The sequence below is a fragment of the Hyla sarda genome, chromosome 5 (genome assembly GCF_029499605.1).
Source record: "Hyla sarda isolate aHylSar1 chromosome 5, aHylSar1.hap1, whole genome shotgun sequence".
Taxonomy (NCBI): Eukaryota; Metazoa; Chordata; class Amphibia; order Anura; family Hylidae; genus Hyla; species Hyla sarda.
The window spans coordinates 138,400,586-138,413,107 of record NC_079193.1 but is presented as its reverse complement, the minus strand read 5'-3'; the positions used below and the strand labels follow the sequence as shown (position 1 = coordinate 138,413,107).

Sequence of the window (12,522 nt, the reverse complement as noted above, 5' to 3'; positions counted from 1 at the left end):
TACTGCCGCAGCAAGTCCATCCTGCTTTGCGGCGGGCTCTGGTGAACACCAGTAACTGCTTAGAACCGATTCCCCAGTACGGCCCGCGTCATCGCCTCTCTGGTACAGAGGATCCACCTCCAGTGTCCTCACCAGCCGCTAGTCCGGACCCTGACAATATATATATTATATATATACACAGAGAGAGAGAGAATACAAAAAAGAAGGTTGCAGCAGCACTCTTGTAAAAAAATGGAGGCTCTTAGCGCACTTTTTGATCATAACGTGTCCCCCATCCACCAGACGGGGATGGCCTCATTTCGGATGGGACCCTAACACTCATTTCACTCACCTCTGCTGGGCATATGGCCTCTGACTGGGTGACATGCTGGATCCACAATCAATTTAAAAACCTCCTGTGAATAGGGAGGGGTGCACGGATACAGAGGGTGCCACTCCGCCTACATTGGTTGTGTATCAGCACATTCTGATACTCAACCAATGTATGGACCAGGCATAGAGGTTCACACTGCTATGGCTGAACTACAAACACAAGCAAAAGAATTACAGCAGCACACTGCTAGCAGAAAGCTATATATGAAATATATGTTATGCTTCACTTAGCAATAGCTATGGTGAAAAATAGAGGTTCTTAGCTTACCATTTGGCCAAGTATTGTGTACCATCCCACCACGATAATCTGACCTCATTGGGATGGACCATACACTATAAATATGCCTCTGAGCATTCAGTTTCAAGACTTGTAAGGTCTGACACATCCAGCACCTTATAAATGGGTGGGGTGCACAACAAACCAACATGGAGGTAGCCCTCCCCCACAAGTGCAAAGCAAAAAAGGTACAAGTTGGTCAGCACAGTCGGATACACAACCATTGTATGGACCAGGCATACAGGTGCACGCTGCTGCATCTGAACCACAAACACAAGCAAAGGTCCTGGATGTGTCAGGCATATTCATAGTGAGGTCAGCTTATTTATTGTGGTGGGATGTTACACACTATTTAGCCAAATGAAAAATTGAGGTGCTAATTTACCCCCTGATTGGTTCGGTGGAGTATCTCCCCCGTAATCTAGCTGATCATTCCCCCCTACTTGTACGTCTTACATTTGCCTCCCACCCTGGGATGTGTGGTTCCTTGTGGCGTCTGAATCCCTTTTGGTTTCAGGTCTCCTCAGTGGGCCGTACACTTTCATTTGATATTTCTGCCGGTTTCTTGGGGACCCCTCTGATTTGCATAGAAGTGACTGGCAATCCCTGCAGACTTTATTGGACTCTCATTTGTTAAAAATGGCAGACAATAAGCGCTTCTTCCAAAAGCAGCGATACTTTTGAGAGCGGTGAGAGCACGGGCCGCCTGCTGGCTCACACTGTTAGGGCTCAGCAGGGTTCCACCTGCATTCCTGGTCTTTGTGACGATGCCGAGATGCTTGTTCAGGATGATAAGGCTATTTTGGATGTTTCGGTGTCCTTTTACAAGGAGACATATTCCTCTAAACTGACATATGATTCTACCGCTGTCGACCAATTTGTTTTTGGCATCCCGCTCCCGACGTTGTCACAAGCTCAACAAGACATTTTAGATGAACCTATTACCCTAGAGGAATTGGAGGATGCCCAAGGGGACTTACCCTCCGATAAATCACCGGGGGTCGATGGGCTGCCTAATGAATACCTTAAACAATTTAAGGACGTTCTCTTACCCAGGTTGTTAGAGGTTATGCGAGCAGCGACGGAGGGTGGGGACCTGCAGGGATCTATGCTAGAAGCCATTATAGTGCTATTGTTGAAGTCTGGTAATGACCCGCGTTCTGCGGGGTCATACAGACCAATCTCCCTGTTGTGCTCTGATGTAAAACTGTTGGTAAACCGTCTCTTAAGGGTCATTACCACCTTAATCTACGGGGATCAAACAGGGTTTATGCCGGGGAAGTCAACAGCTGATAATATTAGGAGGTTATATTTTAATCTACAGTTGAAGCCCGAGCATGCTGCTTGTAGGGCTGTGCTCTCCATCAACGCTGCCAAGGCCTTTGACAGCGTCGAGTGGACTTTTCTTTGGAGTGTAATGAGACGCATGGGGTTTGGATCTATGTTTCTTAAATGGGTTAAATTATTATATACTGCTCCCTGCGCTCGGATTCGTGCTAATGGCTTACTCTCCCATTCTTTCCCTCTGGGGCGTGGAACCCACCAGGGGTGTCCCCTCTCTTCCTTTCTATTTGAGGGCAGCCCTGATTAGGACCTCTACAGATATCAAAGGCTTTTGTTATGGGAGTTTAGAGGAAAGCATTGCCCTTTATGCTGATGATATGCTCCTCTTTCTGGGGGATGCACCGCACTCTTTAGCGCCCCTTATAGCTCTTACTGAATCCTACGGTAGTTACTCCGCCTTGCTATTAATTGGGATAAGTCCACGCTTCTTCCTCTGGATCCCCTCCCACAGATGCCAGTGCTTGCTAGGGTTGGCCTTCCCATAGTATCTAGATTTAAGTACTTGGGTGTATTTGTTACTGCTCTCCCTTCTGAATATGTTACCCTTAATCTTATTCCGTTACTGGATCGTAGTTCTCAGAAGGTGGCTATGTGGCGGAAGCTCCCCCTCTCTATGGTGGGTAGGTCTAACCTAGTGAAAATGGTTCTTATGCCTCAGTTTTTGTATATTCTGCATAACTCCCCTGTATGGCTCCCTAGGAAATATTTTCTTAGGATTCAGGCCCTGTATAGAGAGCTTATTTGGAACGGTAAATCAGCTAGAAATCGTCTTGAAACGCTACAGCGAGGGAAGGCGGAGGGTGGTTTATCTGTTACGAACCCATGGTTACATTTTCTAGCGTCTCAGGTTCAGCAGTTGAAGGGTTGGGCGCAGTTTGACACTATGGGACGTGCAGGCCATTTAGTTTCAAAACGCATTGGTAATGTGACTCCCATTTATCTGTTAGAATTGGCTGCGCAGACTCGTCCCCTGGACCTCCCTCCCACCTTCATCCTTATACATAAGGTTTGGATGCAGTTTAAAGAACTTATGAGGTACCCTGTTTTTGTAACGTATTCACCATTGTGGCATAATCCTAATCTTCCTGAATTGCGCTCCCTGCCAGATTCTACCCTTTGGGTATCCTATGGGATACTTTATCTTTCCCAGGTATACGATGGCCCGATGCTGAAGTCATTCGCCCAACTGCAGGAGGATTTTAATTTACCGCATTCCTTTTTTTTACCATTACCTGCAGTTTAGACATGCTCTGGGTGCGCAGTCTCGGGCCTGTGACTTGACCGTCAGCGTCTCTACAGTGGTAAATGATCTGTTCACCCAGATCTCCACTAGGGGAGTGATCTCAGCACTGGACAGGGATTTATTGTCTACATATCACGAGGCCTACCCTTTGACAGTCAAAGCTAAGTGGGAAGTGGATGTGGGTCCCTTATCAGATGAGCAATGGCTTCAGATCCTGACCACGACCCCGCGGCTTGCAGTATCGGAGGCTCACCGGGTGTCACTAATTTTTCTATTGCATCGAGGGCATCGTACTCCTGCATTCCTTCATAAGATTGGGGTACGACCGGACTCCTGTTGTCCCCGATGCTCCTTGCCTGATGCCCATTTGCTCCATGTGATGTGGGACTGTGCTGCACTTACACGGTTTTGGGTAGAAGTGGGGCAACTGATTAGGAAAGTATTTGGCTGCCCGTTTGAATTATCTGCCCTGATGTGTATTTTAGGTTTTCTAGAGGGGTTGGATGAAAACGGTGGATTATGTATAGGTATTAGCAGAATCTTATATCAGGCTCGTAAGTTAATCGCACAACACTGGCTGAGGGCCTCCCCTCCTACTATTTCTGAGCTTATCACTAAACTAAATCATATCATCAGACTAGAGAAAGGGGAGTACATGAAGTGAAAAACTTATCTGGGGCCCTTGGATTGATACTCCTGGTTTGCCATCCACGTACTTAAACAGGACTCCTTTAGAAGTGTTGCTGGGGGGCTTGGGGGGGGGGGGGGGTCTGTTCACTAATGTAGTTGGCTGTCTCAACTCTGCATTTTCTGTCTCTTGTCTCTCTCTCTCTCTCTGTGTTGCTGTGTTCTACGGTTTGACAGCTGTTCCTTTGTATGAGAGATATTTCTGTACTTGATCTTTGTCTGTACTGCTTCTAGGCAAATAACCTTTTCTGTAGGTACTTGTTTATGTGGATCTTGTTTTTGGAATGTAATGCATGTTAGTTATTGAGGTTGTATTTTCTGTCATGTTTACATTTCGTGGATGCTAATAGGGGCCAGAGACTATGCTACTATTTTATCTTTATTGCAGTCTTGGATTTGTTACGGGGGAAAGACACGGGGCACGTGGGTGGGGGTGTTTCTGTGTGGGTGGGTCGGGAGGGGGGGTTTATTGTTTCTTGTTTTTGTATGTCTTTTGTTTTATGCAAAAAAGAGATTAAAAAAAAAATTCTGATTTAAAAAAAAAAAATGGAGGTGCTTTGCTTACCATTTTTCATTATAGCAATATAGCATTTCATATATATCTTTGCGCTAGCAGTGTGTTACTGTATTCTCCTGCTTGTGTATATTTAGCCTAGCAGTGTGCACCTGTATGCCGGGTCCATGCAATAGTTGTGTATCAGTATGTGCTGGCCAACTTATCCTTTTTTAATATTGCACATATGGGGTGAGTGGCTACCTCACACTATTTGGCCAAATGGTAAGCTAAGAACCTCTATTTTTCACCATAGCAGTATTGCTAAGTCAATATATAGCTTTGTGCTAGCAGCGTGCTGCTGTAATTCTTTTGCTTGTATTTTTAGTTCAGCCGCAGCAGCGTGCACCTGTATGCCTGGTCCATACAATGGTTGTCTATCATAATGTGCTGACCAACTTGTACCTTTTATGCTTTGCACATGTGGGGGGAGTGGCTACCTCCATGTTGGTTTGTGTACCCCACCCATTTTATGGTTCTAGATGTGTCAGACCTTACAAGCATGGAAATGGAATGCTCAAAAGGCATATTCATAGTGTATGGTCCGTCCCAATGAGGTCACCTTATTGTGGTGGGATGGTACACACTATTTGGACAAATGGTAAGCTAAGAACCTCAATTTTTCACCATAGCCGTATTGCTAAGTCAAACATATCATATTTCATATATAGCTTTGTGCTAACAGTGTGCTGCTGTAACTCTTTTGCTTTTATAAATAAATCTATATATATATCTATATATATATATATATATATATATATATATATATATATATATATATCTATATCTATATATCTATATATAGACTTAGTTAGTGAGACAGTGACAGGAATGGTCTTTAGGGATCGCTATATTTCCCCAAGGCACCTGTCGTACATAAGTACCAGGTTTCAGGCCGCGCATATCTAATCCAGGGAAGGCTGGGTGAGATATGAGAAATCACGTAAATAGTAAAAATATCTCTAATAAGACGTCCTGAAGTGGGCAGCCTCAAAAAAGGACCTGTAACTTGTGTGAGTAACTGTCCCTGTCTTTGACCAATTCTATTGAGGATTTAAGGTTAAAAATCATGCAACTAAGGCAAACGTTTTTCTACGTACCTTCTTTTCTTGTGGCTGTTTGTTCAGACTTTTCCAGTAACTTGAGACTTTCAGATATAATTTCTGTCAAGCCACTTACTGCATCCCTCATTAAGTGTTCAGCTGAAGTAAAGAAATGTAAGATTTATAGGAATAAATAATAGATATAACACGTATACAGCCTACTCTACCGCAATTTACATCTAAAAGGGTATGTACAGACATCATACATAACATAGGAAACTTATTACAGTTCAAAAGAGAAGTGACGGCCCTGCTCACAAAAATCTTACATTGAATGGAGAAATCGGAGAAACAAGTGATAAAACAACAAAACAAGTGACAAACATTAACATCATTTTATTACTCCAAAACATATTCATTTTTAAAAGGTTTTATTCTTGTGACTATGCTTTACCCCGTGGTTCTAAGACCAGATTTGTGGGCAAATTTTTGATTTATATTTGTTATCTAATGAATGAGTTTTTCTTTATTGGTCTTGTTGATAAAAAAAAAAAAAAAAAAAAGTAAGAATAAAGGAGAACAGAATATGATATACTAATAGTAATTAGAAAAATTGTGGTATCAAAATACACTGGAGACAAGGGAACCCAAGTTCCTGGAATATAAACTATTCAGAAGAAGAGGATGGATTTGTTGTCTTCAGAATCCATAAAGCTGTCTAGTAAAACCATATTCTTGAAAGTCTAATTTGTGGTATAGTCTTGGCCTATGACTCTGGAAAGCAACATGTGGAAGGGCACAAGGCTCCAAAGCTGGAGAGACTTCAATGAGAGCCACAGATCACCATCCAGGAAGTGTGAAGTTGTTGTTTTTTTAAGTAAATAAACCACATTGCTTAGTGTCATAATTTCTGAACCTAAAAGTTGAATAGAACTGCAATGATTAATTGACTTTATTGATAAAAATCAATAAAGGGAATCGTCAATAACAATTTCCCTTATCGAATAATCAGTAGATAGGGGGCGTGGCCTCAGTCATTAGGGGTGAGGCCTAGAAATATGAAAAACCTAACTAGAGTTACCACTTTCCCTGCCACTACATGTTACCCTCTGCCTCCCCTTGCTCTCCAATGGCTCTTCTTACCCTCTGGTGCAGCTGGCATGCGGCCTAGCTCCAGCAGAGTGCAGCTCAGAGATGGTGCCACCTTCTGATCCTCCGTGCCTACAGCGCTGACATCTCAGGAGCCCCCTCGGTCTGGCCAGAAGCTCCGTTTTCCATCCTCCCTGCAGTGACAGATCTTTCTGGTGCAGGGAGGAGGACGCCATCACTAAGGTCTGTGTACTGCTCCTTCTCCCCTGCAGTGTGGCTTCGGCTCATAGGTTAACTCTGATAACCCTTCAGGTGTTCTCACCTCTACCCCATGTTAACCCTTCAGGTGCTGTCCCCTCTCGCTTTTCCCCCTGTTAACCCTTATTGTTATTTTATCTCTTTTTTATCTGATTCATTGATTAAAAATCATCCAATTAAATCGAATTTTAAAATAATCGTTAGTTGCAGCCCTAAAGTGGAATGTTGTTTAGTATTGAACACAGTATGGATAGACCCAAATGAGTGAAAAAAAGGTGAAATATAAAAATAAAACATTCAAATATATTCATACCTGGCTATGGTATACCCAAGTACAGATACCACAAACAAGTGGGGAAGACTTAGAACCTTAATAATGATCTTTGTTTTGGTTTGTAATGGCTACATCAGATAAGTAGACAAGTAAGTGGTACATATTTTGTAACTTTACATAGGATTATTATTTTGTTTAGTAAACCTATATGGTTCTTTTAAATATGTTTGAATATAGAGGGGGGGGCAAGGCGAGTTATATTTCTTTTAACTTTTGTGGAAAAACTATGTTAAGACTCATAAATAAGTAAATACATTTTTTCTTTAAAACACATTATTCCAAAACCTATTAATGACACTTGTTCTTGAAGGGGTTAAAAAGGTAGACTCTATTCACATTGTTGTTGGGAGGGTTCATCAAGGACTCTAATAAGCTATACAGAACTTTTGATGAAAAGACTAGAGCAATGAGTGTTTTTCTTCTAAAATGCCATACCTCTGAAAGGTGAATATCAATGAAATCTTATTTATTAATCAACACCAGATACATATTCAGGTTTCACAATTCTGATTGTAGATTTTTGTATTACTTTCCATTTATAGGGGATTATGGGAGTGACAAGCATTCAAACATTCACTTCACAGCTGAGACATGGAACACAGGAACCTGTAGCCTGAAATGATTTAATGACTTATATGGGAGTATGCTCATAGGGGACCTGTTAAGAGGTCATTGCAAGGGGATAATCAATTACTATGAATGCTGAATCCTGTGATATCTATCTATAGGTGTCACTTTAATCGAAACCCTACCTGTAATGATAATGCGATCACTGCTGAAAAGTGATCTATACAGAACAGGAAGTTTCAAGAGGGTCAAAGGCCAGAATAAAAATAATAATAAAAAAAAATACAAGACTTCATGACTTTTTTTATTTTTTAAATTTTTTATTTATTTAACTTTAACAAGTACTGTCATTTAAAAACAAACTTTTGACACAGTAGAAGAAACCTAGTACAAAGCACTCACCAGGAATCCTTTTGTCCTTCAGTAGAAAATCTTTATTTTTATTATATAACACAGCAGCAGAAAAGCAGATAGAGGCAGTGGCGTGGCCCGTCTCTATACCTTATGCCACTCTCATCTATCCACTCTCCTGCTGCTGTGTTATATAATAAAAATAAAGATTTTCTACTGAAGGACAAGAGGATTCATGGTGAGGGCTTCATACTACGTTTCTTCTACTGTATCTTACTTGCTTGACGTGAGCACCCGATGTGGGGATCCCAGAATACTGTTGCAGGTGGAGTGTATATTGTTATCAAGTGTCCTACCTGGTTTTAATTGGCGGTGCCGAGACACTCCGTTTCAGTGACTGTTCGTATAAACTTTTCATATGTCACAGAGATGTGTCAAAAGTTTTGATTGGCTGGGGTCTCATTGCTGAGACCCCCAATGGTCAGAATAAAAACCTTGGAGAAGCAAAAAAGGTTACGCACTTTGCTCCCTAGCTCACAGTGATTTCTGTCCAGCAGACTTATAATGGAGCTGCCCAACAGAGATAGGCACGAGTTGAGAAGTGGGCAGAGATCACTGCAAGCTGGGGAGTGTAGCACCCAGTGGCGCACTTTTTTCCGCTTGTTCTCCTGATTAGTAAGGGTCTTAGCACTGGTCATAAGTTGAAATGTCATGGTGGTGTTTGTTATTTATTTATTTTTAAATGACAGGTACACCAAGTTATTTCCCTATTTAAATATTGTTTTTATCAGCTACACATCTGCCATGAAAACCAATTAAAAACAAGAGAAATTACTGTAGACTTTAAGATAGTTGGATTTTTTTAATGGAAATTGTATTGATGTAAAAAAAAATAAAAATAAATAAACACTAAAAGATATGTGCCAGCAAATACAGTGTGTATGCTCATAGTGACTTTAGATCCACGCTTAAAGGGGTACTCTGGCCCTGAGACATCTTATCCCCTATCCAAGGGATAGGGAATAAGATGTCTCATGGCGGGGGAGGGGGGGGGGTTTGGTCATGCCCCCTCCCATAGACTTGCATAGCCGGGGTGAGGGGTGACGTCACACGGGGGCAGAGTCGTGACGTCACGATACTCCGGCCCCGCGATCGCCACCCGGTTGTTTGTGAGCTGGCACCGCGGCGTGCAGCTCAAACAGGTGGGTGGCGAATACAAGATTGCGGGGGTCCCCAGCGGCGGGACGCCCACAGTGAGACATCTTATCCCCTATCCCTTGGATAGGGGATAAGATGTGTCAGGGCCGGAGTACCCCTTTAATAGATATAAGGGTTGTTTTAATAATATATATCATCTGACACCTTGGCGGCACAATAAAAGAAAATAATTGGTAGAAATTAAAGCATGTAGGTATGAAATACAAAAAAAAGATAAAGTGGCACTTTACCTTCAGACCAGGTCTTTTTTTCATAGATTTCTTCCATCAAACCAACAATTATTTTTATTTTGTGCTCTATTTTAGTTTGTTGCAAGTGAAATTCTTCTTTTGATCTTAATTTGTTTCCTGAAGTCTGTCCCATTTTTTGTATAAGGGATTTTCCTTTGCAGATTGTGGAATCCACTTCTACTTTAAAAAAATGAAGGTATTTGTTGTAGTCATTTATTTGCTTTCTGTGCTTCTCCAGAACAATATGATTTTCATACTCTTCATTCTTCATTACTTGTAGGTTAGGAGTATCAATTTCAACTGTTGGCCTTAAAATATCTCCTAGGTCGTCTTCATCATCTCCTTGGCCAGTAAGGGTTCTAGCTTGTAAAAATTTCACTCCACATAAGTCACACTGGGTTCTGTCAACATTTGCTATTTTGAAATTATCTGGAATAGATTCTTCCTCCTCTACGTGACATTCTAGCATGCGTCTGTGTGCTCTTTTCCATTTTATACATGTGCATGCAACAAGGAATAGTATATTTAACTGTCGGACTGCAATTTGCTTCTGTATATCAGCTGCAAGAGCTGCCACTAAATCAACTTTTTCTTCTTCAATGTCCTCTTGCTCATTTACCATGGAACTGACTTTAATATCATGCACACTGTGATGAACATACGAAAGTTTTCTAAATTGGAATTTGTCATCAAAAAAAATTCCTCTCACTCCTCCACTCCTGCTGTAGGCAATATCCCATCTCCATGAGCATTCTACTAGGCGTTCATCATCACGATTTGTTAACAGTTCCTGAAGCAACAAAACCTGATCTTCAGTTGTATCTGTTGTGCTAAGCTTTCTGACAACATCAATAAGTCTTCTTGGAACTTTCATTGGGAACTGATTCTTTAGAGACTCCAACTTACTCTGGACTTCTGGAATATATTTTGTGAGCATAGGCTTTGCCCATTCAGAAATTACACCAGTAAGATTTACCATCATCACTAACCAAAATACCAGAGTTCTTTCAGCTTCTCCTGAACAAATGTACTCCACATCATTAAATGCATCTACAAGGACATTAAACTCTTCATTCTCATGACCGGAAAGCACTTTAGCAAGATACAAAATATGATGTCTAAAGTTTTTTGTAAGTTGTGAAATATCTTTTGGCTTGTACTCCCACAAGATGGAGTATGTATCTTTCAGGATAACTTTATTTCCAAACATGTATTCCCAATAGTGGAGAATGGAAATGTAGCTTTTTGGAAGTACAACTCTGGTTTCCTTGTCAAATCTCATAAGTACAGCACAACATAGCATAAACTGGAATTCAAGCAACATAATGGTGTTTCCGATGTTTGGAATCAATGGCAGAACACATTTCTTGACCAGCAAATTCATAAACCTGAAAAAATATCTCTTACAACTGTCCGGGTTCTTATTGTGATACAGCTGCTGTAATGAGTTTTGTAGAAGGCGAAAGAAATGGATGTGGGTCATCTTTGGTGAGTCACTCATTGTGTCAGGCTTCAGCATACCATATCTGCCCTCTAGATATTTTCTCCAGCTTCCCTCTCCACGTGATTCATTCATTTTCTGGATAACATAATCCTTCTCAAATTGTCTCTCTTCTTCTTCAAGGAAACGTTGTAGACCCTCTGGATACCTGGATATAATGCTACAGATTTGCATTATTTTTAGCCAAAGATCGGTAGACTCCCTTCTATGTTTCTTATCTTCTCCCAAAAGTGATTCAACAAATTTATTAAGCATAGTCTTCCCTGGCGCAGGAAATTTGAGAAGAACTTCTCTGCACATTTTTGAGTTTTCAGAAAGGATCCGGAGATGAAAATGTTTAGAAAAAACTAAGTTAAAAAGGGAATTGCAACAGTTGAAGCCATAAGGATTTACAATTTCATTAAACTTTTCAGAATATTCATTTGAGAGTTTTTTTGCTTCAAGTAACAATCCGCAAATTGTTATCAATTTTATTTTAGACTTCAAGATGTTTCTTAATTCAAAGTGTTGTAAAGGCTGATGCAAGTCTTGACATTTGTCATCTGTACATTCTAGTCCCACAATGTAGCGAGAACATATATCTTGGTAAGCATTCACAACAGTCTTTCCAGAAATCTCAAGCAACCACTTCAGAAAATGTTTTTGCAGCAGCAATTTCACATCTTTGATCTCTACTGCTCTCTGATCTTCCTCTGTTTGTATAAAAGAAAACCTGGGACCCTCATGTTGAAGGATGAGGCAATTTTGCTCATTAATTTGTTCAAGACCATAGAATTCTAAACAGGTTTTAACTGTCTCCCTATCTGCATTGTTTTTAGTTTCCTTAAGAGCTTTTATCAATGTTATCAGGGACTCTAGACCATCAGATGCCAAAGTCACCATTAATGAATTGGATTCATCACAAACTGAAGCTTGGTACAGTGCCTCCACAACACCAGCATGATGGCAAGAGTTCTTAAAATTAAAGAATGATCTTTTGATTTTTTTTAAATCTCTTTCCAGGACTCCTTGAAGTAGCATGGCTTCTGCAGCCTCAGCATTTTGGTTGGTTTCACCTAAAAGTTGCAGTGCATCTGAGAGAACCTTGCCAGGGTCATTGTCATTCGCATTAGTCATACTGTGACGTGCTGCTGCTAGTAGGCATATTGCTCGAAATTTTTTACATGTTGTCAGGTCTGCTGCTTCTAAGAGCATGCCATGTTCTCTCAGCAGAGCTGCTGCTTCTTCACTTCTATTTTTATTCTTAAGCAAGTCAGCTGCCTCTATCCAACATTTTCGATTCTTAAGGAAAACCAATTGATCGTCAACATCAAGTTTTAAAAGCATTTCTTTCATTTTTCTTAGTTTTTTTTGTTTGAAGTAATCAGCAGCAGCCTCCAAATAGAATTGTCTCTCCCTGAATGGTAATTGTATATTAGGGTGCTTCTGTCGATACCTAAAAAAAACAAAAGGAGT

At 40.9% G+C, this 12,522-nt stretch overlaps 1 protein-coding gene across 8 annotated transcripts in view; it reads right to left on the bottom strand.

Moving 5' to 3' along the window:
• Window positions 1–12,522, bottom strand: part of TRANK1 (tetratricopeptide repeat and ankyrin repeat containing 1) — a 300,522-nt gene that overhangs the window by 18,427 nt on the left and 269,573 nt on the right. For all 8 annotated transcript variants that reach the window (XM_056520371.1, XM_056520377.1, XM_056520378.1 and 5 more), the window contains 2 exons: window positions 9,567–12,502; window positions 5,577–5,678 (listed from right to left, as the gene is read on the bottom strand). In XM_056520371.1, the coding sequence (XP_056376346.1) occupies window positions 5,577–5,678; window positions 9,567–12,502 (3,038 nt within the window). The remainder of the gene's footprint in view (window positions 1–5,576; window positions 5,679–9,566; window positions 12,503–12,522) is intronic.